A 27029-nucleotide genomic window follows, 5' to 3' on the forward strand; every position below is an offset into this window, starting at 1 on the left:
GGTATAAAAAAAAAAAAAAAAAAGTTTGATCAGTGGTTGATCAAGGCTATTACAGAAGTTCAGTTGGGAAGAATGAAAATGGCTAAGTTCTCATATGTTTCCTTTCCTTTCTTTGTTCTCCTCACCTTGCCTCCAGTCTTTCCTGGGATGAGGCAAAAAGGACGTTCACCACAATCGAGCCGGTTATAACTCACAACAACCTGATAGGACAGAGTGGAACACCCTGAATGGCTTAGAATTCTAAATAGATTGCCTCATCCTCCCCTGAAGAGATGTTGGTGGGTTCAAACCACCAAGTTTTTGGTTTGCAGTCAAATGCTTTGACCACTGTGTCCCCCTGTGGCTTCTCCCCAACAGAGAAGGAGAAGCAAAAATCAGAAGATACTCTGTCATGTTTGTTCTCTGTTCACGAGAAAGTAAAGCCAAGTATCTGGGGTTTCAGTTCCTCTAATTCCACTCTGAGTCAAGGCCTCCTGCCTGTAGAAGTCATCTATTCAATTGTTCCCATTTACAAAGCATATCCAATTTCTTACCATAAGCTAATGTGCACCTGGGCCAGCGATTCAGCCAGATCTTTCACTGAGATAAGCCATAAATATTCTTTTTCTTTATTTACAGACACGTCAACTATGGCTCAAAGAAGATAAGTAATTCCCATAATATCACAGTCAGGAAACTCTAACCATGAATTCAACACCCAAATATGACCCACTGTTCCATTGATTGACTTCTGTGATACTGAAAGTTATTTTTTTTCCTTTCTTATGGACACTTAATATCAGACTGATTTCCAGTGGTGTGCTAGGGATATCTTGAAAACAGTGTGTTGAAGAAAAGCAAGAATTAAAGAGCCTAGAGAACATGGGAGTGCATAGGGAAGTTTGCGGATCGCATGGAGAAAGTCTGTAGGAAAACTGTGATCAACTCAAACGGCTTCTAACTGCCCTCGAAGTGGTTCTGATTCAACAACCCTGCTGAAGGTTTCTGAGACTGTAATTTTTTTTTCTTCTTTGATGCTGAGAGGAATATCTCAGTCACAAAGGGATAAGTATTGCATAGGGCCACAGTTGTAAAACGGTACTGACATCGGAGTTGAGGGAAGGAAGAAATGGAGGGGAGAAATGATGTATACTGCACTGAATAGATGAGGGAGAGAACTGTTTAAAAGGGATCCGTGATTAGGTATTATTGTAATGACAAGAGTCCAGAATGAAGGCTCTACAGTGGAGTACACTTGGGGGAGGGATTGTATAACAATGAAAATGTTTTTCTTTTACTTTTCAAGGAGAAGAGTGAATTGGTGGGGATTGGTTGGGCAGCGAGAAAAGTGCAACAATGAATGAATGGAAACCATAAGTCTCTGTAAACTTTCATTCAAATTAATAAAAAAACAAACAAACCATGAGGCAGTAAATTTGAACAGCAGGAAATGTTGGTCTTCCTCCCCTTGAGCAACTAGTGGCTTTGAACTACTGACTTCTTTTAGCACCCTAATATATACCCCACTGATACCATCAGTACACTTAAATATAAAAAATTTAAAATTCCTCACAACTGGACCAATAGCAACGTCATGATAGATGGAGAAAAGATTGATGTTGTCAAGGATTTAATTTTACTTAGGTCCACAGTTAACACCCATGGAAGCAGCAGTCAAGAAATAGAAAGATTTGTTGCACTGGCAAATCTACTGTCAAGGTCCTTTCCGAAATGCTAAACAGCAATGATGTCAGTTTAAAGACTAAGACGTGCCTGGCCCAAGCCATGATATTTTCACTTGCTTTGCCTGAATGTGAAAGGTAGTCAGTGGAAGACTGAAGTCTAAATAATAAGTGACACAAAGAACTGTTGCCTGTGAATTGTGGTGTTGGAGAATATTGAATGCACCATATACTGTCATAAGAACAAACAAATCTGCCTTAGAAGAAGTGTAGCCAGAATTTTTCTTAGAAGCTACCATGGTGAGACATAGTCTCACGTACATCGGTCATGTTATCTGAAGAGCCAGTCCCAAGAAAAGATCATGATGCTTTGGAAAATAGAGGATCAAAGAAAGAGAGGAAGACCCTAAATGAGTGGGTTTAGGAAGAGACTGTAAGAATACTACAGGGTCAGGCAAAGTTTGATCAACTATAGGATCCTACTTATTAAGTCAGAATCCTTGAGGGTCATTAAGTCAGAAAAGACTTACTCACACCTAACACCACCACCACCACCAGAGGTCCATTTTAACTAATTAGATCCTGGGGCTAAGACAGCAAACCCACGTTGCTTGTTTTCTTAGACTGTTATGCCTATTAGCAGTTTTGAAAATCAATTGATCTATTTCCCCTCATGTGTTGATGAACTTCCACAATGGAAAGTCCAGCTCACGTGTTTTGAATGCTTGCATTTGCTAAATTAGCTTGAACATTGAGAATAGGGAGTGAAAATAAACTCAGTCTTGAATGGTGTGGTATTGGTGGTGTTAGGTTTTCAGTATGACTCATAGTAAACCGGTGAACATTAGATCTGAATCTCATCCTATCCCATACCATCCTCATCGTGTCTGACGCCCTTGAGCCTATTGTTGCTGTCACTGTGTCAATCCATCCCGTTAAGGGTCTTCTTCTCTTTCCCTGACAGCTTCTCCTAACAACATGCCTACAGTTTGTAGGATAAAGCTTCGTCATCTTTGCCTCCAAGAACTCGGGCTGCACCTTCTCCAAGACCTGTTGGTTCTTTTGGTGGTCCACGAGATAGTCAGAACCCTTCTCCAAAATCATTCCTGAGAATCATCAATTCATCTCTTTTCCTGATTCATCATCCAGCTCGCAGATGCATAATAGCAAGTGATTGTAAAAAAAAAAAAGGAAAACAAAACCCAAACCCAAAACAACAAACAACCCATGGCCTGAATCAGGCACACCTTCATCTTGAGGCTGATGCCATTGGTCCTCAATAATTTGGAGATATCCCTGACTACCGGCATACCCAATACAACATCTCTTCTGATCTCCTCACTACTGGTACCTAGGGAGTTGGTTGTGAATCCAAGGATGATAAAGTCATTGCCAGTTTCAATCTTTTCTCCATCTATCATGATGTCGCCTATTGGTCCAGTGGTGACAATTTGTTTTCTTGATGTTGAGATGTAATTCATATTGAAGGCTGTAGTCTTTAATCTTTTGCAGCAAACACTTAAAGTTCTCCCCAGTTTTAGCAAATAAGTTTATGCCATCTGCATAACACAGGTTGTTGATGAGTCATCCTCCAATCCTGATACCACATTCTTCTTCATAGGACCTAGGTTTTCAAATTATTTGCTCAGCATACAGATTGAATAGGTGTAGAGAAAAGAAAGGACTCGTACAGACACCTTTCTGTTTTTTCAAACCATCCACGCTCTGTTCAGACAACAGCAGCTTGATCTAGGTATAGGTTTCGTACCTGAAATTTCCATTCTTCTCAATGTTAGCCATAATTAGTTCCAATCCATTGAATGGTATGGTTGGATATTTTAAACAAACTTAACTTAAAATCTCTGACTTACTCTGATACTAAAAAATGAATAACGTCTTTGTCTTTTAATGTTACCGTCAAGTTGGAATCAGCTTGTAACTGACCCTCCATGAGATTGCCAGATTGTAAACCACACAGAAGTAGATTCTCCATCTTTCTTCTAGGAAACAGCTGGAGTATTTGAACCAGCTTCCTTTGAGTTTGCCCCAAACTCCTTATCCTCTGGGCCACTAGAGCTTCTGTCTCTTAACTGAATTAATGGTTGGAATCATAGCCAGTGTATTTTTCTGCTATCATTCTTGTGTTAATGATGTGTCTCAGCATTTATCTACCCAACCACTGGTTCTTCCTACTGCGATGCAGAATTCTAGGTGTAGATATTCATTCATTACAGTTAGTGTTGACTAGATGCATACCTAAATGAGTTTGGACTTGCATTGTTGTTGATTTGTATTGGATACATAAGTAAACCTTTGTTCCACTGCCCTCATTGGGGTCTGTAGCACCCTTGAGGAAAAATTATAGAAAGCACAAAATTTGTCTTCACAAATCCTAGAGGCACTTTTTAAAATGATACTAGCTTTTTAAAAAATTCAAATACATTGTTTTCCAGGCATTCTTTTGATGCGCTACGAACCCTTAAAGAATCTCTGATGGTGCAGTGAATTGCATATTTTGCTCCTAAACAAAAGGTCAGCAGTTCTAATCCACCAGATGTTCCAAGGGAGAAACAATCTCCTCCAACAAAGATTTATAGCTTTGGAAACCTGTTGGAGGATCAGCTATGAATTGATTGCATTGAGTTTCTATTTTTGAGTTTTAATGTATATTTCTACTCACTCATTCATTGGTGTCAAGGTAGGACCAACTCATAGCATATCGTCCATTGAGTTTCCAAGGCTATAAATTGTGTGGGAGTAGATTCCCAGTCTTTCTTCTATAGAACAACTAGTGGATTAAAACTACCAGAGAGGTGTGACCTTTGAGTTAGCAGTGTAACTTTCTATGGACTATGCCACTGGAGTTCTCTAATGTGGAATTTAGGCATTGGTAAAAAATGAAACAAGCTTGATTCGAGTTAGAGATAACAGAACTATTATTTTAGCTAAGGGGATTCTGTTATATGTATAATGTATGGAAATCTTCAGACATTTATGACACATAGTAGTAGCGTTAGTGTTGCAGTATGTAACATCTTGGTTTGAAAATCAAAGTCAAGGTCTGTCTGCTTTAGAGGAATTGCAACCAGCATGCTCCTTAGAGGAAAGATAGTGAAACTTTATCTCACATACTTTAAACATGTTGTTAGGAGGGGTCAGACTTTGGTGGGGGGGAAAAAAAAGGACATCATATTGGGAAAGGTAGAAGGTCAGAGAAAGAAGAAAACCATCAGCAAGATGTTTTGAGATAGTGACTGTGACCGTGGGTTTGAGCATATCGGAGACCACGAGGATGGTTCAAGATAAGACAAGGTGCAGAATGCTGTTCTTCATAGGATCACTGTGAATCATAGTCAACTTCATGGCCCCTACCAACACAACAATCAAAAAGCCTATATTTCACATCCAGCAGGCACTCCGTGAGAAAGGTGGGACACCACCCCCTCCAAAGATTTACAATTTCAGAAAAAAGTTGGATGGTCGCTATGAGCAGAATTGTTTGGATGGCATGAGAATGATGCATGAGGGCACCATGAGTCAAAGCTGACGTAATTACAGATGTATTGCATTGGAAAAGTTTGCAGTTAAGGACCTCTCCACATCATTAAGGAGTTAATGATGTCAGTTTGAGGACTAAGGTGTGTCTCATTCAGGCCATGGTGTTTCTGATCATTTGCTAGATATGAGAGCTGGACAATGAATAGGGATGACAGAAGAAGAATTGATGTCTTTGAGCTGTGGTGTTGGAGAAGAGCACCAAACATCCCATGGACAGCCAAAAGAACAAATAAATATGTCTTGGAGAGGGTGCAGTCAGAATGTTTTGGAGGCAAGGATGATGAGGCTTCTCCTCACATACTTCGGGCATGTGGCTAGGAGGGGCTATTCCTGGAAGAGGGACATGATGTTTGGAAGGGTGAAGGGTCAATGAAGGAAAAGAAGACCTTAACCAGGTGGACTGACACAGTGACTGCTGCAATGGGCCCTAATGTATCAGGAAGTGTGAAGATGGCACAGGTTAGGATGAGGTTCAGATCCACTGTTCATGGGCTCACCATGAGTTGTAGTCAACTTGACGGGACCTAACAACAATTAACAACAGTTGTAGTAATGGTTGGCTCCTCACTTCCTGTGCCTCTAATGTCTCTGCTGGGTTTGGTAATTCATTGCAATGGCCAAACAGAACTCATAGACCATATTCTTAATTATGTTGCTCATTGAGTAAGTAACAGACTACAATTTAAGTTGATCAGGATCAACTTTAAAGTATCTGGTACTTTGTATTACTCATTGCCATGGAGTCAGAACCCACTCAAGTTTCCTTTCATTGGTTTCCAAGGCTGTAAATTGCACCGGAAGAAATTGCATGACCTTTGGGTTACAGCGGCACTCCCTAAGGTCTGTGCCTCCAGAGCTCACGGTTAATCAGTCAGACAGCTTTCAACAAGAACAGTTCTCAGTCTTTTCTCTGCCAGTCTTGGAACTAGTGACCCTCTCTTGGTCCTGCCAGCAAGTTTTCCTGTAGCCTGTTCTTCTCTTTCTTCTTGGCTTGGCTAAGGATTCCAGCTCTTTAGCTCTGCAAACAAGTGCATGGAAATACCCAGCTCTCCCTGCAGGTCTGTCTGAGTGTGGCCTGTGAGTGTTAACAGGTTCCCCATTATGTCTGGCACTCCTTGTCTGGGGAGCACATTTTGAGAATTCCCTCTCTGATTTGTGCCAAGGAAACACTGACACTGATGATCAAGGTACAGATTATGTTGGACGCTTTCCCTCTACTACTCCCAAGTCTCTGACCCCTGCTAGTGCAGAGAGCCCAAATGACTTCTTTGACTTGCCACATCCTCAGCTATCATTGTTGTTAGGTGATGTTGACTTGACTCCAACTCATCGTGACCTTATTGAATGTCTGCCCAATCCTGCATCATTCTCACAATTTCTGCTGTACTTAAGCGATTGTTGCTGTCACTGTGTCACTCTATCTCATTAAAGGTTTTCCTTTTCTTCACTGACTCGCTACTTTCCAATTATGATGTCTTTTTCAAGGACAGGCTTCTCCTGGTAACATGCCCAAAGTGTGTGACATAGATTCTTACCATCTTTGTTTCTAAAAAGCACTCTGGCTTCACTCTACCCAAGACAGATTTGTTTGTTTTTCTGACAGCCCATGCTATATGCAGCCAACATCACAATCCAAAGGCATCACTTTTTCTTCTTGACATTAAACAAAGTGTATACTTAGATTATTTTCTTGATTTGAAATGATGTTGTATACCGTTAAGTTAAAATTTTGATTTCCTCTCCCTTTGCACTTGACAGCTTCTCAATCTTCAGGCTCCAGCTTCTTCTGTGTTCATTCCCCGTGTAATTTCACCCTGAGCTGAGCATCCATGTGCATATTCCTTTTCTGTGTCAGTTTGATGATGATAAAAATGTTAATAAAAAAATGATAGCAACTAGTTGGACAAGTTCCCCGCATTCCCTTCTCATTGCAACTCAGATGTGCTGAGAAAATGGGATTTATTAGATTTCATTGACATGTAATTTACAATGCTTGGTTCAGTTTAAAGCTTGGATGGTTCTATCCTTTTATTATAAGAAATACTCCCAGAATATTCTTTCAAGTGAGCATGATGAGACTTTGGCTTGCCGACTTTGAACATGTCATCAGCCAAGACAAATCCCTGGCAAAGAACATCATAGTTGATGAAGAGAGAGTCAGCGAGAATGAGAGCGCCCGGGGTGAGATGGATTGACAGAGCATTCTCAACAGTGCCCTCAAGCATCCCAGGGATTGTAATGATGGTGCAGAACACGGCAGCGTTTTCTTCTGTCGTCTCTACAGCAGCTAACAAAACAATGAACATTAAGTCAGTGTGAAGGGTTCAGTGAGGAGCTCTGGAGGTTCAGTGGCTTAGCCTTTCACTATTAATGAAAGGTTGATGAGTCCAACCCACTAGTTGCCCTGTGAGAGAAGGATATAGGAGTCTGCACTCATAAAGATTTTAGCCCTAGAAACCCTTTGGAGCAGTTCTACTTTGTTCATGAAGGCCACTATGAGCTGGAATTGACTTAATGGCAAAGAATCTTCCAGCTTACCCCTCACTGAGACAATGAGGGCATGAGAAGAACGTATGCAATTGCTCCCATTGGTGGGAAGAGGTGAGGTTTCCGGGCAGTATCCTCTGCCCTCTTGTCCCTCATGATGCCTTTTGTCCTGCATAGGATGCGTCTTCAACTTCCTCCAGTGCTGGGTTCTGTGGTTGGGATGATGATGAACCTGGGCTCTAGGCAGGACTACGGAGGGCTTGGTGGTGAAACTTCTCCAGCTCTGCCTGAGTGCGAGGATCACTTACCTGCTGTTACATAACACCTTACAAATAATGATGGACCTTCATTATCTCACCTAGCCTTTGTGAATCTGGACTCAGAAAGGAACTCAGCAGGAAGGACCTCTGATTGACACAGTTTTATTAAGTGTAGGACTTGTCACTGAAAAATTCTTATTGTTGTTGCTATTGTGTACCATTGATTCAGAACTAACACATAGAAGACCCTCCAGTGAGTTTTCAGAGACAGTAAATTACATGGGAGAGGATTGTCCATCCTTTTCCTACAGAACAGCTGGTGGTGTAGAAATATGTGCCTTGAGATTGCAGTGCAGCTTCTTACCTCTAGGCTACCAAATCCATCAGCTGTACACCAGGAGAAAAATGACACAATCTGCTGTAAAGATACCTTGAAAACTCTCCATAGTTCTACCCCGTCCTGCTTTTATAGGAATCAGAACTGATAGGAAGGCATTGAGTTGAGGTTTAACTTTATTTCTTTTTGGTTTGCATCTGGATGATTTTGGTTTAGTGGCTAGTGAACGTCATCTGCCTGTCAGATATGGCCACATGGTTGGGAAGATAAGCTTCTGAGATGACTCACTTTTGTCCGTCTCTAAGTCTATTGAAATAAAATAATACAAGTGAGTGACTTTAAAGAACAGACATAAATTGCCTCACATTCCTGGAGAATGAGAGTGTAAATCAGTCTATTAGTTCTGGAGGGAGATCCTTTATCTCCTTCAGCTTCTAGAATCTTCCAGCTTATAGATGCCTCTTCTTCCATCGTCACAAGGCCTCCATCTTCCCTCTGTATGTGTCTCTTGTCTCTTTCTATGCACTGCTCTGCTGTTTTTTGTAAGATGTCATAAACAAAGGAACAGGCTGAGGACTCTGTCTATGCTCATATGACGTTGTCAGCACAACACAACAAACCCTCATAACAGGATAAGAGCCACAGGTACTGGTGCCACTTTTTCAGCATATCTTTTTGGGGAACACACTTTGATCAGTGATACCCAGCTCTTGATGGGAGACCTCTGTTTCTAACTGACTAGTCAGCAGATTATTCCAAAGAAGGTCTAGAGGGTTTTTGTATTTTTTCCCCCCTAAAATAATTTTGTTTGTTGCTCCAAAAAGACTTTCTGTTTGAAGTCTTATAGCCAGGGCATTATTATTCATCCTGCTACAAATTGGTTTTTGTAGAGGAATGCATCTTAACGCTTATATAAGGTATTTAATACTCACAAAGGAAAAAAAAAACACACCAAACCCAACAACTCACAAACCTAAGTGAGTATGTTGTAGAGTTGCTGTACAGAGGTAGCTCCTGGTTGCTGTGATGCTGAAGACTGTGACAGTGATGTGCCAGTCGTGGTAATGGTTACCCATGGTGGACAGTGTTGGCTGGAGCTTCCTGACTAAAACAAGCCTGGAAGCAGGAGTGGCATCCACTTCCAAAATGGCTTGCCTCTGGAAATTCTATGTACGAACAGCACTCAGGCCTTTCGTTCATAGGGTCGCTATGAGTCGTCTACGACTCGACGGCACCAAACAACAACAACAACAGGCAGCAGTGAATGATCATGGAGAGAAAGGAAGAAAGCACATCTTTCTAACTAAATCTACAAGTTATAGATTATAATTTCCACCATTTTCTATGTGTTATAAATTAAGTCACTCAGTCCAGCCACACTCACAGGAAGAGAGAGTAAGCTCAATCTTGTGAAGAACACACTTTCAAACCACCACATCTGACTTCTTACTGTCAGAGCTTGTGACAGTTAAAACCACCACATTTCACTTGGTCTGGTTCTGTCTCCCGCTCAGCTATGTGGGGTCTGTCTGCTATCTAGTAGTGGTTGTAGAAGCATATCATTCCCATACGGCTTCCCTCAGGTAAACCCATCACCAGCTGCTTCTCGTGTCCATTCAGTTTCACAGGGGAAGCCACGTGTCTTCAGGAAGCTGTACTAAACATCACTGAGCTAAAGTTTGACACCTTGTAACTGGATATGGTCATGCTTCACTATGGAGCTAGAAGCAATCTGTGAGTTATCGTTGACCTTCACCTTAATTAGGGATTGAGGGTGAAGAATCTTATTCTATGCATAAATCATAAATAAAACAGATATTAGTGTGGCTATATTATGAATGACAACTTCAAGGCGGAAGCTAGTTAGAGAAAATAAAAGGCTAAGAAATCTCTTTAGAGATAATTCCTAGGGAATTATGAAGATTTAATAAGATGTGACCCCTGTTTGGCACAATACACAGCATATACATTCAATGTTACCTATTATGACAAATATGACTAATAATATTATGATTTCCTTAACCTTATTTTCTTTATTCATAGACCAGTAGTTATTAATCAAGAATTTATGATACCCTGAAGTGCTCACAAACATATTTTTAGGGGTTCCTGATAATTTCCTCTAAGATTTGATGATGCATTTTCATATTTAATTTTATGGTCATCCCAAAATAAATACATAGTTGTTGACTCCTCTATGACAAAGTGCTCCCAAGAGATTTCGTTGTTTGGATCTACTTTAATCACTGTGGGATGATGAAGACCAGACCAGTAGACTAGTTAGATCAAGTGGAGGGCAATTGATGTGTCAGCTTGATGTTATAAAGAAGTACTTCTTGAGGAAAGCAGTGGTCAAGTGATGTCTTCTTATGACCCAGAGGAGTATTGGCATGCCAAAGCTAAGAAAACATTGGGTTTAGCAGCCAACCTTATATTTAAATTCTGAAAGGCCATTTAATCTCAGCTAAGGAACATTTTCTGCCATATTAAATTAATGCTGCTAATTTGAACTTTATGAGTTTTATTGTTTAATTTGTTATTTTATTTTGGTTTTATTGTTGACTCAGAGCAAAAGCATACGGAGTTTCTTTCTAGGTTTCCATTTGTGCATCTCTAAGCAACAATACAATAAACATAATTTAAATCTATGTATTGGTGGCACACAGCAATATTTCTTCGCACTGCATTCATGGGTGTCTTTGCACTACTGAGCAGCATGTTTTTAGCTGCTGTTGAATTAGCCTTGACTCACAGTGACTTTATGTAAAAGATAATTAAATGCTGCCTGGTTCCATGGCATTGTCAAAATTATTGCTTTGTTTGAGTCTTTTGTGGCTATTATGTCAAACATATTGCCAAGAGATTTTACCAACTATGATGTCCATTAGTAGCAATTGGTCTTCCCTAATTACTTGTCCAAAGTAAATAAGCCAAACTGTGTCATCCTTGCTTATCAGAAGCATCCTGATTTTACCTCTTATGAAACCAATTTGCTCATTCTTTCGGCAGCTCATGGTATATGGTCAGTAGTCTTTAACAACAGCACAGTTCAGCTGCATCAAATCTTCTTCTGTCTTCATTTTTCCCGCCCCCGTCCAGCTTTTCTATGCATAAAAGGCAAATAAAAAGACCTGGTCTTAGGTCAGATGCACCTTAATCATCAAAGAGAAATCTTTGTACAGTCAGCTTTGAGAAGTTGCACAATGAACTCATAGAATTGCAGAATACATACTTGAACATCTAAGTATGGCTTACTCCAATCACCCTATCTCTAGCAGATGTGGAAACTGAGTTTCCTAGAAGAAGAATGAATGAATGGCCAAGGTCAAATAATGAGGCGATGAATGACCATGAGCTATCAAAACAACATTATTCTGTCTTGGTAGAAGTAACAGCCAGAATGTTCCTTAGAAGCAAGCATGCTGAGAGTTTGTCCCTTATATTTTGGGGATGTCCTTGAAGAAAAAAAGAATGACATACTTGGAAAAGTAGAGGATCAGAGAAGGAGAAAAAGACTCTCAAAGAGCTAGAATAGTAACCCCGTGGTTCCAACAATGGACTTTAGCACAGCTGTTGTTGTGGTTGTGTACCACGGAGTTAAAATTGACCCATAGCTGACCCTGCGGCAGATTTTCAGAAGCAATTAAGCACATGGGAGAAGTTCGTCCATCTTTCTCCTATGGAGCCACTGGTGGATTCGAACCACAAACCTTGCGGATTGCAGCGTAGCTTCTTACCACGAGGCCACCAGAGCTCCCTTTAACACAGTAGAGATTGTGAAGAAGTTGGTTCAGGATTAATCAGAGTTTTCTTTTTTAGTAAATGGAGTTGAGGATATCTGACAACAAGAACAATGTAATTTATAAAAGTGAATTTACTCAAAATTAATTAATGTATAATAAATAAACACTTGCTAAGATGGTTGTTTTTTGCTGTTGAGTTGGGACTGGTTCATAGTGGAGCCTCCAGCAGGCTTTCAGAGGCTGTAAATCATGCGGGAGGAGAGTGCCCATCTTTCCCTTACAATGTCTCTGGTGGATCTGAACCATGTACCTTTGGGTTCCCAGCACAGTTTCTTCCCCAGTAGGTCAGTCTGATGGTTTAGCAACAAGAAGCTGTGTTGCCAGCCATGAGGTACACAGTTTGACTCTAACAGTTGCTTCATGGGAGAAAGATGGGCCCTTTCTTCCCATGTGTTTTACTATCTCTGACTCTACAGAACATGACAATAACAGATTACGATGGGTGATGGAAAAGACAGTATGGAATGACTAGATGAGCAGACATTGTCTGTATTTTAATTGATGTTATGGGACAAAATATACAAGAATGACTGATTGAAGAAAACCATATGCTTTGTAAGCTTTAGTTCAAATCATAATTAAAAGAGAAGAAAAAAGTTACTTGAGTAAAATCCTCTCATACTTGTTGATGTCTTACAGCTGCAGACAGATTGCAGCCTGCGTCTCTCAAGGGGAGGAGATAATAGAGAGGCAAAGGCTCAGGGTGTGGCAGTCACAGGGTCATTTAGGAATCATGCTTTGTATCTTTATTGGGCACTTCCTTGCTGGGCATGGCCCGCGGTTCATTCTAGAAGACTTTCATGAGAAAATGTCCAGAAATATCAACACAAATGCCTATTCTGAAAATGTGAAGAATAAAAATCACAGCCTCAAGTGCAATAACTCCATAAGCCGTATTTTCTCATGTTTGGTGTTTTGGATGTTTTGGGCTGAACAGTTATGTTGTTGTGGAGGTCTGTCTTGTGTATTATCAGTATTGAGCTCTATCTTTGGCATCTATTTACTAATGTCCTGTTCTGCTTTTCTGTGTGCCATGGAGTCAGGTGCATTTCACAGTGACCTTTTGAATAACAAATCTGAACCCTGTCCTATCCTGTGCCACCCTTATCGTCTCTGACACACTTGTGCCCATTGCTGCAGTCACTGCCAATGAGCGTTGCTGAATGTCTTCCTTTCTTGCTGATTCCCCACCTTTCCAAGCATAAAGCCTCTTTCCAAACAGAAGCCCCTCCTAATAATATGCCCAAAGTATGTAAGATGAAGCTCTGTCCTTTCTGTCTTCAAGCATTCTCGTTACGCTTTCTCCAAATGTGTTTGTTCTTAGCCAGTCCATTGGATATTCAGTACCTTTTCCTAGCACCACAGCTTAAAGACCTTGGTTATTCTTCTGTCATCCTTATTTGTTATCCCACTCTCAGGTCTCTAGATCGTGGTACTAAGCACCCTCTCCATTTGTGACTATCAAAAATGGAGCTATCATTTTGAGTCACAGTCACCCCATCTGGCAGAGAAGAACTAATTGCCCAAAAAGAGCTGTGGGTGATTTTTTTTTTCTTTTTCTTTTCTTCTTATGTTGTTAATGTTTTTTAATTTGATTGTTTGGTTTGAGGAAGTTTCTCTCTTGTATAAAATTTCTTTAATTGCAATTTGAGTGAAAATTTACGAAGAAATTGATGTTCCAGTCAACAAATACACATTTTGATTCACGGTACTCAAGTCAGTCCCGCCACGTAACATCAATCTTCCTAGCTCTTCCCTGTGTTTCCTATTTTCATTCATCCTTCCTTCCTGTATCCTCATGCTTCCTGAGCATGCCCTTTTGATTCCGTGCATGTGATGTTCCAAGAGGTACATTCCTCCCTGGTGTTAAGGTTCATATTATTGAGTTGTTGTGTGCCATTGCATCAGAACCAACCCATAGCTGAGCCTCCAGTGGTTTTTCAGGGGCAAGTAGTCACAAGGGAGGAGACTGATCAACTTCTTCCCACTGTGTCGCTGGCGGATTTGAACCACATGCCTTTGAGTTGGCTACACAACTCATTACCACTAAGCTACCATAGCTCCCTGTGTATTATTTAGCTGGAAATTGAGTCTAAGGTGACTTAAGGTCCACACTTAAAATCTAAGAGCTGAAGTGTTAGGATTTCACCACTCTCAATTCCACTAGTAAGCTAGTTTTTAAAAAAAAAAAAGTATTATCTGAGTTTCGTTGCACATCCAAGATAGCTTTTTAGGTTGTAATACTCCAAGATGTGCTTTTTAGGGAGGAATATTACTCCTGATTGAAAACTACTATATTAGAAAAAGACATAATTTTAAAAAGAAAGGCATGTGACAGTCCCCTATTTGAAGCCAGCAGGCTCCCATCCTCTTAATGATGTCTCAGTGTTTGCTTGCTTATTTCTTTAACTCAGGAAAATAAAAAAAAAAGATTGCAAATAAAATAAAATTAATGTTATTGCTGCTTTCCTCGCTTGTCCTTTCTCCTCCACATGGGTGCCAAAATGAGATTGTGTTATCATCTTTGACTGTGTTTTATAATCTTGTCTGAGTTTATAGTCAAGGCGTATTATTAATAGCACATTAGTGCTGCACTAACATAAGCCAGTATTTCCCAAAAGACATCTAATGCATAAGGCAAAACCCCAATAAGCCCAGTTCTTGGTGCAATAAATCTTTTCTTGGAAACCTGTGATGTGACTTGCTTTGGGACCTGGTAGTTGAGAGTCAAAAATGGCCTCTGTGTGTTGGCCAGGAATTGTGTAGTCAGTCCTTTAAAGCAAGCTGAGGCTAGTTTGTCCAAAGAAAAGAGCTCATTGGCTCCAAACTCAAATTTGCATGCCGCCAATTGTTTCACAAAGAGCAGAGATAAACAGATTTTTAGCCACTTAGAGCCTACTTGTTTTACATAAGCTTCAAAACTGCATCCACCATCTGTTAGCCTTAGATAAGAAAAAGCCTTATGGTTGTAAGGAACTCTGGCTGTGGTGTGTCCCTTAAGGAAAGGTCTAGTGGCACAGAGGTTAAGCGCTCGGTACTTAACTGAAAAGTTGCGGTTTCCAACCTCACCAGCAGTTAGTTCCAAGGAAAAAAGATGTCATCAAGTTGGTTCCAAGTTATAATAACTCTGTACAGAATGAAACACTAGCAGGTCCTGTGCTATCCTCAAGACCACCGCTTGGTTTAAGCCCATTGTTACAGCTGGCGGCTACTCTTATCAAGCCATCTCACTGAGGCTCTTCTGCTTTTCCACTGACCCCTCGACTTCACCAAGCATCATACCTCTGCAGGGCTATGTCCCTCCTGATAGCGTGTCCCAAGTATGTGAGATTCATCAGCCTCGAGTCTAAGGGATATCCTGGCTGCATTTCTTCGAACGCAGATGTATTTGTTCTTTTGGCAGCCCATGATATACTTAATATTCTTTGCTAACAGCGTAGCCTAGACGAACTCCTCTCGGATAGTTCTATTATGTCACAAGAAGTTACTGTGAGTTGAAAGCTGATTGCAGGCTACCTAACAGCAGTTGCATCACCCTTTAGAAACGTCTGATGCAGGGATTCCCACGCTGACCCTTCATTGGATTCTTGAGACTATTAGTTGTAAAGGGAAGAGACTGCCTGCCTGTCTTTGCTGCGGGAGGAGGCTATCTTCGAGATCACCTGCACCCATCATCACTTCTCCTCTCCACTCCCGCTCCCACTGCCCAAGCACTGCGTTTGTCATGCTCTTTACCTCCTGATGGCTCCTGTGCAGCTTTGTCCTTAGTAGCCAGGAAACACTGTCTGCACCCAGCTCCCAGAAAATGCTAATTGTACAACACGATCGAGCAGTCATGCCTCATTTTAATGGTAGTTATGTTAACAGCAATTGAGTGAGTCCTTAAATCTTAGTCACCACGCACAATAAGGGCACGTCTGTAGGGTTTCTGATTGTGAGGGTTGTTGTTGTTGTTAGAGGCCATAGAGTCGAGTACAACTCATAGTGACCCTGTGACCAAAAGATCCGAGCCTACTTCTGTCCTGCAGCATCCTCACACTTCCTGACACACAAGAGCCCATTGCAGCAGTCACCTTCTCTATCCACCTGGCCGAGGGTCTTCCTCTCCTTCGCCGGCCTTCCACCCATCCCAGCATCATGTCCCTCTCCAAGGAATAGCACCTCCTAGCAATATGTCCAAAGTGTGTGAGGTGAAGCATCATTATTTTTACCTACACAAAGCACTCTGGCTGCACCCCCACCAAGGTAAAGCAATTTATTTTCTTGGCTGTCCAGGGATTTTCAGGGTTGTTGTTGTTGTTGTTATGTGCCATCGAGTCGCTTGCGACTCATAGTGACCCTATGTAAAACAGCCCTAAACTCTGCTCTGTCCTCTGCCATTCACACTGTCTCTGACACACCCACCCTGATTACCCCAGTCACTGAATCAATCTACCTCATAGAAGGTCTTCCCCTTCTACACTGTTCCTTCACCCTCCCACGCATCATGTCCCTCTCCAAGGACCTGTCTCTCTTTACAACATGTCAAAAGTGTGTCAGACGAAGCCCCAGAATCCTTACCTCCATGGAGGAGCCTGGTTTAACCCTCTCCAGGATGAATCTGTTTTCTTAGCAGTCCATGGTACACTCAATACTCTTCTCCAGCACCACAGCTCAAAGGCATCAATTCTTCTTCTATCCTCCTTGGTCATTGTCCAACTCTGATGTATAACAAGTGATTGCAAAGACCATGGCCTGTATCAGATGCACCTTAGTCTCCAGAGTGCAACCATTGCTCTTCAGTACTTTGGAGAGGTCCTTAACAGCAAACTTCCCCATCGCAATATGTCTTTTAATTTCCTGGCTTCTGGTGTCAAGAGTGTTGACTGTGGAGCCAAGCTGACTATAACTGTGAACAATCTCAATCTCTTCACCATCCTTCCAGATGCTGCCTGTTGGTCCAGTGGTCAGAATATTTGTCGTCTTGATATTGACTACAGTAAATTGTCAGCCTTTCTTCCTATCTAATATCATACACATACTCACATGCACTCATTGCCATTGAATTGGAACAGACTCATAGTTGACCTTCCTGTGGGTTTTCAAGAGGTGGTATTTTACACAGAAAGAGATTGCCCATCTTTCTCCCAAAAAGCCACTTGTGGATTCGAACTGCTAGAGAGGTGCCACTTTTGTGTTAACAGGGCAATTTCCTACCCACTAGGCCACCACAGGTCCCCTATTCAGTATGATAGCAGCATATAGAGACACCACTGAAAGGTAAATGGTTGCTTTGTTGAAATAAATTAGTGGAGAATTGAACCTGGGTCTCCTGCATGACGGCTGGAATTCTACAATTGAACCACCACCACTGGCTGCCAGCATGGGATTCTTTCAAATTAAGTACACCGGCGGGATTGTAGTGCAACTTTGAAATTAGAAAACTCACGATCTTATTACTTTTGTTTTCTCTAGGCAAAGGCAGCTCCAGCATCTCATCTGACGTGAGTTCAAGCACAGATCACACACCAACCAAAGCCCAGAAGAATGTGGCTACTAGTGAGGGTAGGTGCCTGGTCTTCTGCATTTCGCCTGGTCTCCTCAGTGCTGCCTGTGCTTGGGAGGCAAGTAGATGTGAAGGGCTCTGTTCTGTTCTCCTGAGTTGGGAGCACATGAGATTTGAAAAATGACAAGGCGGCAAGGAGGTGTTCCTTATTTTGTTTGAATTGCTTTGTGGCTAATGACCATTAATGTTGAATTGTTGGATTATAACTCTCTCAATACTAAGATAAATCCTGGTATTTTGTGAAAACAAAAGATGTGGAACCAAGGGTAGCTTTTATGGTTGTTTTATGTGTTTTGTTTCTCCGTGTAGAAAATATAATATGGTCATAAAGTCCTTGTTGTTCAGTGGCATTTTCATGCTAGAATTTTCAAAATAGTTGCACCTACACTTCAGAATTGGAGAGAATTGGGAAGATCAGAGACAGGCAATGTATTTGCTTTGAATCACTCACCAACATTTGGGACTAAAAAATTGGATTTCCTGGTTGCATAAATGAATAAGTGAAAAACTCAGCTGGGGAAAAAATGGTGCATTGATAACCGTGACAAAGAATTTTACTTTATGTAGTAAAGTACTGTGTATTGGAATAAAACATTTCCTAATAAAAGAGGATATCTTTAGTGATTGCTTATTTCTTTATGAATAGAAATCTTTCATCTGCCATCCTAATTATGTAGAGCTGACCCAACTATGGAATGAGATTAACTTCTTTTGATATACAATGCAATACACTTGTTTCCTTTCTAAAGAAGAATGCCTTCTAAACTTACTACCAAATGAAATGATGGTGTAAGACATCAATGAAATTTGGAATGAAAGGTTTTTATTTCATCAGCTGTTATTTCTAGATGGTGTATCATATTGATTGTACCCTGAGATGTACACGGAGTTAAGAAACCACGTTATCAGGCTGAATTTGTGCTGTGTGCAATAATGAAAAGCAGACTTAAGACCTGATGTTGGTCATCTCTAATTTTTAACTTTTCTTGCACTGTGTCACCTGTGTGGTGATGGTTTAACTCTGCTATCCTCTCGATTTTTTAGAGAGAGTGGATATTCTTTAATTTGGTATGTTTTAAAGAACATAGAATTGCCTTCTGCATGCTAATTAAATCCAGAATGATTTGTATGTCACCCTTACAACTGGATGATTTTATCTTATGTTAGTGCTTTGTTGTATGTAAATCACTATGCAAATCAGCAGCTTGAGGTGTTCACTGCAGTGCAGTGAAGCATCAGGTAGCAATTCAATTCTAATTTTCTGCCTGTTAATTCAAATTTGGACATTTAGAGCAGACCTGAAATTCAGCTCAGGCAATATGCAAATTGGTTAATTGGTTTTAGACATTTGTTTGGAGGTTTCTGTTCCCGTGAGCCAGACTGGAAACTGCTCTAGTGTCATTCATTTAAGATTATGCATTAAAAGTATCTATGTTTTGCAAAATCGGGACTAATTTTTAATTTTGCAGACACTCCTGCCATAGTCATTTGTCCAGCTTGAGTGGCTATGAAAGTAGTTAAAAATATGTGAAGTGATCTTTTCGTGCTGCCCTAACAGGATTTTGATTTCCTTGTTAGTTTTGTTCTGTTTTAAAAATAGAAAGATGCAAAACTCTGTGTGTTCATTTGTGCTATTTGTAGAGGTTGGGGAGAGATTGTGGGACTCTGTGGATTCGAAGACGTCAGCTTTTTTGCCTCAAAACAACTCTATAAAGATTGAAAATTTTCATTGTATTTTGCCTTTCCTTAGGGAAATTCTTTTTGGCTCAGACCCAGCCTATGTTTTATACATTTTTGTCACATTCATTTTCTGTCATTCTGCTGGTAGAATTGGAGGGCAGGGGGATGGGAAAATGTGATATTCATATGCAACAGAACTTTCAGCAACTGGGCTAAATTCTAATTTCAAGTAGAATTTCTTTTTGACTCTTGAATGGAAGAGCCCCTCCCACCCTGTTAACCCATCAAGTGCCTGTGGCTTGGAATCCCATATTTTGAATGTGTATCAATGCATTAAGTGAGGGAGTCGGTTGGAAATAAGAATGTGATTGGGTATTCCCTAGCATTCCAAGCATTTGTATAAATATCTCACTCCCAAGGGAAAGAGCATTGTTGAGTCCTTTTCAAACACTTTTCCACAATATAAATCAAAGTTATTTCAGTATCCCAATTCTCTTCTCAGCGCCCAGAAGTTACAACCATGTATTATGAGTTTACCTGTTATAAATAGTCCTAGAGAATTGGGTCTTTACTCTCTATTAATCATTTCATTTACTGTCAAACATTCTTCAAAGATGTCAACTTTCATGCATGGCTTTTGCATCATATTTTGTAGAGGTAGAGTCTGAAAGTACAGGTCACAACTTATCAACCAATAACCACAAAGAGCAATATGTTTGAATTAATCAAGGAAGCACCGCAGTGCAGCACAGCACACATTGCTGTGCAGTCTGCATTGTCCTGGTGTCCTGTTTATAGAAAAGCTATTTTTAAACACTGATAATTTGAAATAGAGTGTATTCCTCAAAATAAAATCAGTCTAATGCCAGAAAATATTTTCATGGTTGCATTTTCCTATGATACATACCAATTATGTACATGGCATTTTGTTCAGCTAAACATTAAGTAAAAGTAACTTTTGCAGTATTGCAGAGTTTGTGCTGCTTTCACCAAGAATTTAAGAATCTTTTCAAATGCTCTAATAATTCACCTGTTGCTTGTCTCAGAAGAATAGAACTCAAAAGATAGACTATTTCAAAATTGTCATTAGTGGAATATTTTTTGCTCAATTTAAATTTGGATAAGCATGTTATGTATAGGGCTATGGAATATAACGGAGTTATTCTACCAACTTTATTATGTATCTGGAGTTTTTTTAAATATTGAGTGAAAGTTTACAGAGCAAATCCGTTTTCCTTTCAATGATTTGTACATGTTTTGCTTCATGGCAGGAACTGCAGTCCCACCATGTCAAATAACTCATCTCACCTCCTCTTGAGTTTCCTGTTTTCATTCTCTGTCTCTCATATCCCTCCATAACTCCTAAAATTAGTCCTTGAACATATGCTGCATACGGAACCTTTGATCTCTTGTAGCTGATTGTTCTGTAGATTACCTATCTCTGTAGGGTTAATGAATAGAGATGACAGGAGAATCAATGCATTTGAACTCTGGAATTGGAGAAGTGTACACAATGCCCATGGGCTGACAAAAGAACAAACAGTTATGTGTTGAAGGTGCAGCCAGAGTGCTCCTTGGAGGCAGAGATGATAAAGCTTTATCTTTCATACTTTGTGAATGTTGCTAGGAGGAGCTCTTCCTTAGAGAGGAACATCATTCTCGAAAGGTGGAGGGATGATGAAAGGGAGGAAGACCCTCAACCATGTGGATTGACACAGTGACTGCAGCAATGGGCTCGAGTGGGTCAGAGACTGTGTGGATGATATAAGATAGGACAGGGTTCAGATTTCTTGTTCAAAGGGTCGCTATGAATCCTACTCAACGTAACAACAGCAATTAATGTTACTCTTTATCTTACTGCTGTTGTTAAATGCAGTGTAATTCAATACAGCTCACAGTTGCTCATAACAGTCTTGTCCTTATTCATTGTCGAGGTTTCAGATAGACACATAGCTGATGATTGGAAAGATTGTGACTTGAATCAAGAAGGCACCTTTTAGTCTTTAAATTGACATTATTGCCCTTCAGAACCTTGGAAAGATCTCTGACATCTGAATTTCACAATGCTATTCAAACTCATTTATATTTTTGTTGAAAATTGGACCAGATTTTCAGGGGCAAACTCAATTGCAGGTTTGCAAGATGAAGTATGGCCATACTCCCAAAGGTTCCACCAGGTACCTTCTGACCAGTCTGCTGTTTTTTATATGATTTTGAGTTTTGTGCCACATGTTTCAAATTTGTTACAATGGGACATCTTACTGAAAAGTCAAGAAGATGATATACACAAATCCATGCTTGTTGATTGTGGCAGTGCTGTTGAGTCAGAACTGACTCATAGCCAACTTTCAAATATATTTTCAAAGGTCGTAAATTGCATGGGAAGAGATAGCCCATTTTTCTCCCACAGAGATGATGGTGGGGGATTTGAACACCAGAGAGGCATCACATTTGGATTGGAAGCACAGCAGCCTACATATAATCTCTGCCAATGTGCAGAGGCTGTATCTGGGTACCTCTCAGGATGAGGATAAGGTCTTAGATCTTCAGATCAATATCCTGTGGATCTAGCTTGTTATTGTTGTTAGGTGCCGTCGAGTTGAGTTTGCTATTAATGACCCTATGAACAAAAGATCTGAACCCAGTCGTGTCCTGCACCATCCTCACATTTCCTGATACACAAGAGCCCATTGAAGCAATCACTGTGTCAGTCCACCTGGTTGAGGGTCTTCCTCTCCTTCGCCAACCCTTCACCATTCCCAACATCATGTCCCTCTCCAAGGAAAATCACCTCCTAGCATCATGCCTAAAGTATGTAAGGTGAAGCCTCATCATTCTTGCCTCCAGAGAGCACTCTGACTGCACCCTCTGCAAGACATCTATTCATTCTCTTGGCTGTCCATGGAGTGTTCTGTACTTTCTCCAACACCAAAACTCAAAGGCATCAATTCTTTTTCTGTCATCCTTATTCATTTTTCAGGTCTCAGATGCATAGCTAGTAACTGGAAAGAGTATGGCTTGAATCAGACACACCTTAGTCCTCAAACTGACATCACTACTCTTCAATAATTTGGAAAGGTCTCTAACGACAGGTTTTCCCAGTGCAATACATCTCCTTATTTCCTGACTGCTGGTACTAAGGGTGTTAATTGTGGATCCCAACAATATGAAGCTGTTGACAGTTTCATTCTCCTTTTCACCCATCATGACTCTGCCTATTGGTCCCGTGGTAAGAATCTTTGTTTTCTTGATATTGAGACACAATCCATACTGAAGGCTGCATTCTTGATCATTTGCAACTAGCTTACACACCGTCATTTCCTCTTCCTGTGAACACCTGAATAACCACTTTATGTGGCATGCTGACAGAGGAACAGAAGACCAACAATGATATCTTACAAAGTGAACAGAAAAGCACAGTAAAGCATACTCTGATCCTTTCTCCACTGTTTTTCTTCAGTTGCGTCGAACCTTTACTGTCACAAAAACATCAGATGAGCAGTTTAGCTAACTTTCTGGATTCTCTTTGATGATGGTTATTTTGTGCAGGTTTTGGGTCATGTTGAGATTTTTTTCCCCCCTCTTCTGAATTCATAAGTACCACCTGTGAGACGCCTGGATCCTCAGTTATATATATATTATATATATTATAAAGGTAATGTTTAACTTTCCTGCAGACTTTAAACACATTGTCCATGTCTCTAACTTCTGATTGAAAGCAGTTTGTAGCACGGATTTGGAGTGTCCCATGGTGGGATGAGAAGAGAGAGAGAGTACTGTAGCATTGTCTGTTTCTGGGAAGCACGTAGTTACGTGCTCTGTATAAGTGCCAGTGGGTATAATGAGCCTCTGGGGGTTGCAAAAAAGACAAGACTATTTACTTTGGGGCTTGGTAGGTGGAGAAAAGGAGACCCCGAGTAGTGCAAATGCATAAAGACTGGACTGCTAATCAAAAGACTGGCAGTATGAATTAAAATTCATTCTGAGGTACCTAGGAAAAAAGTCCTGGCAATCTGCTCCCAGCAGGAGACAGTCATTGAGGAGCCCATGGTGTAATTCTAGTCTGAAACACAAGGGGTCAGCATGAGTTGGGATTGGTTCATGGTCAGCTGGTTTGGATTATTTGGTTCAGGGTGCAGAAGGAGATTAAGTATAACTGAACTAAGTGGTATCTTATCGGGGAGATGAACACTTTCTAACGTTAACGTCTGCTTGCTTAGTGTTGCATCACTCAGTATATTTATTGAATTGTCCACCTTAAGAAAAATAAAATAGTACTTGGAAATTGATCGTCTGTGTGGCCCTCAGACGCATATCTTTGAAAATATCAAGAGGAGATCATCAGTCATGGTTAGCCAGCCTAAGTGAGGAGGGTTGACCAGGCGAAGCACAAGGGCTGCTGTTGAGAAAACCTCTGTGATGTGTTGGCCAGCGCACAACCATAGGGGATATTCCCTGCTCAGTGCATGGGTAGACTTACTCTAGAATCCCTGCTTCTCCTGTTTCTCCATGAAGTTCTGGGTATTATGAGAGACAACCTGTCACAGGTTTCACAAAGACTTGATTGTCCTGGTTAATTTCTCTCTGCAGCTCATATTTTACATGTCCCAGTGCACAACCAGCCCTCAGGGCTGAGGTATCACATTATTCTCCCCAGCTGTGCTTTTGCCGAGGACTGGTACCCTTGATGCAATGTCAAACCAGAGTCATTGTGCTCAAAACTTCATTCCTTTCCTCAAGCTGGGGAAAGATAGTCATCCAACTGCCTTCTAATACACTGTTAAGTGCCTTCAAGTCTCCTATGGCTCGTAGGGACCCAAAGGACAATATAGCTCTGAACTCTGTCCTGCACCATCAGCAAATGACGTTTTTGGTCTGTTGATGATGCTTTCCAAGACTGCCAAGCATGATAGCATTCTTCAAGGTCTGACTTTCTTTGATAACATGGTCAAAGTATATGAGATAAAGTCTTTTTAAAAATTTTTAAATTTTATTACTTTTAATGAACATTTACAGAAATTTTGGATTTCCATCCATTCATTGTTGCATTTTTCTCCCTGCCCACCCCTCCCCACCCCAGTTCACTCCTCTCTCTGAAAAGTAGAAGAAAAATTCCTCCATTGACATACAATCCCCCCGCCTGCCCCAGTACACTCCACTATGCAACCTTCACTCTGGACTCCCGTCATAGCCATGATAACCAATCGTATGAGATAAGGTCTTACTATCGCTTCTCCTAAGAAGTACTCTGACTGTGTTCCTTCCAAGACAGACTTGCCTGTTTTGGAAGTCCTGAGTATATTCGATATTCTTCGCCAGCACCACAATTCAAATGTGTCAGCTCTTCCTTCTTTATGGTCCAGTTTTTGCATGAATCAGAGGTGGCTGAAATAATTATGGCTTGTGTCAGGTGCCGCTCAGTCCTCAGAGTGACACCTTTACTTTGTACCACCGCCTTTAAAGAAGTCATGCAAGTTAAGTGCATCTATTGTGGGGGACTTCAAAGGCACGTGCCTTTTTATCACTTAACAGCCAGTGGTGTGTTCTCTTTGCTAAGCAGAATTCACTCTTTAACGTCGTTTCTGCTTCATATGATAGCCTTAGTTCCTGATTTCCTGACGGCGTAGAGGCTTGGGGTTCAATTGTAGAAGGCTGAGAACTTTTCCTTTACTCTTGCTGGACACAATCTACATTTCCGCATTGTAAGATGCAGACTATTTCTTGCTAGCAGCGGGCTGCAGGGCTGTCTCTCCCAGTCTTCCATGAGGTGATCTCACTGTAACTAGAATCACCTTTGACATTCAGCTTTGGAAAGCCTGCCTTGCTCAAGGGTGTTGCAGAGCAGACAGCAGACAGCCTTGAACAGCCTCACTTGGGTTGGCTTAAATAATGAAGATGATTCCTAGAAATCCAGGGTCTTTCCAGCCACTCTGGGGTACAGGAGTGACATTTCAACCTTCTCTGGAGCTGGAGAAGGTGAAGGAATATGTCCTAAGGTCAAGATCACTTGGCTGATGAAGAGTCTTGTTTCATTGAGCTGTTGTTGGAAGCTTTTAATGTTCAGACTTTGAACTTATTGGCAACCCAACATGGATATCCAGTGGATATTTTTCCTCTAAGCTCATGAAATTGGATAGATATTGGTTTATCGTCTTCCCAGGCCTCTCAAAGTCCTTGGCAAGTTTCAAGCTGATGCTCTCATTTTCACCAAAAATGCTTGTGGTGCATATAGAAATGAAGAGTTCATGTACTGAATTAATTGTTGAACTAGTCATTTTGTTTTGTTTTTTTGACACAGTGTTGTTTGGGTGGAGATGGTCAAGTCAGAAAGGAAAAGAAAATTACTTTAAAGTGGTGTTACTTTCTGGGCAAGAAAATACTAAATTCTCTTTTGTTGAGATGAACTCCAGCTGCTGTGTGGAGCTGGCTGCTGAGATAAGCAGGGTTTTGAGGAGAGGGGTGGAGTTCAAATCCATCAGTATTCGCGGTAGGAGTAGAACATGTGCTTCACATCATACCAGCATCTTCACCTCCTGGAAGAGGTCAGTGTGTTGCTTGCACATGGGCAAACTACCTTTCATTTCATTCATAATTTAAAAATAGCCTTGTAATTGATTTGCTCCATATTTCTCTCTGCAGTTGCTGCCCCCAAAGCATTTCAAGAGCCCCCTGAAAGCATCTCATTTTCAGAAATTTTCTTTGAGGCATGTGAAAGGGATTGATTCATGAGGCATGGAAACCCTAGTCCACAGAACCTGAAATCATCAGCTGATTTATTGTCGTGAGTTCGCATACTCTCTGTGCCTAAGTTTACCCCATGCTAATTTGAGTTGTTATTTCAAAGTACAAGGACATCTGGCTTTGTTTTCATTCTCCTGGTATTCTTTACAGCTTCACGAGCACACCCCTCAAGCAAAACGCTCTGGAGACACTTGGGGACAGATCATGCTTTTAATTCAAGGAGATTCTGTTTCCCAGGAATCCCTGTTTGAGTATAATATTTGGCTATTTGACTTTTTGGGAGACGCTAACAAGCTCAGACTCTTCATTGTACATCATGAGAATTTTTGCATTCAACTTTCTTTCCACATCTTGTTCCTCTTGAGATGTCGCTTTAAAACTTTCTAGTTGGCATCAGGAAGCACTTGAACTTAGAAGTCCACCACAGCTGGTGTAAAATTAGTAAATGCAGAGATGGGCTGTGAGCCCTGCTTATCTGAGGTTTCACTTTAGTGCTTGTTTTAGATTGTCCCAAGTACTACTACTAACCTCATGTTCATCATTGTATAAGTTTATCCCTAAGTGTGTTTTTAAAACACTTATGGGAAAAACCTTTTCAAATAGCAGCATAATGGCAGCATAACGGGCAATAATTGTACATGGAAATACAATCCTGATCCCTGTGCTGTCCAGAGATTAACTTTACATCTTCAGTTATAGAAAGTGAAAGTCAGGATGACATTGTATATCAACTCTCCAGGGTTAGGTTACAGACCACTACAACGTAAGTGTCCTTCAAATGTTACAGCAGGGAGACATGGGGTTTGAAATCACTGTATAATCTAATCATGGTAAAGGATCTGTAACTTTATTGTCTTTGTTAGGTGTCATTGAATTAACTTTGACTTTTAACAATCCCATATGATAGATTAGAATTCTCCTATAGGGTTGGCTAGTATATTTAAATATAAATTATAT

The 27029-nt window shown here is 40.7% G+C and overlaps 1 protein-coding gene across 1 annotated transcript in view; it reads left to right on the forward strand.

The window, feature by feature from the left end:
• Positions 1–27029, forward strand: part of FBXL7 (F-box and leucine-rich repeat protein 7) — a 551162-nt gene that overhangs the window by 156853 nt on the left and 367280 nt on the right. The window contains exon 2 of the mRNA XM_006895008.1: positions 17561–17650. Coding sequence (XP_006895070.1) covers positions 17561–17650 — 90 coding nt within the window. The remainder of the gene's footprint in view (positions 1–17560; positions 17651–27029) is intronic.

Source organism: Elephantulus edwardii, unplaced genomic scaffold (assembly GCF_000299155.1).
Source record: "Elephantulus edwardii isolate Elephantulus edwardi_28Jun2011 unplaced genomic scaffold, EleEdw1.0 scaffold00153, whole genome shotgun sequence".
NCBI classification, from domain to species: domain Eukaryota; kingdom Metazoa; phylum Chordata; class Mammalia; order Macroscelidea; family Macroscelididae; genus Elephantulus; species Elephantulus edwardii.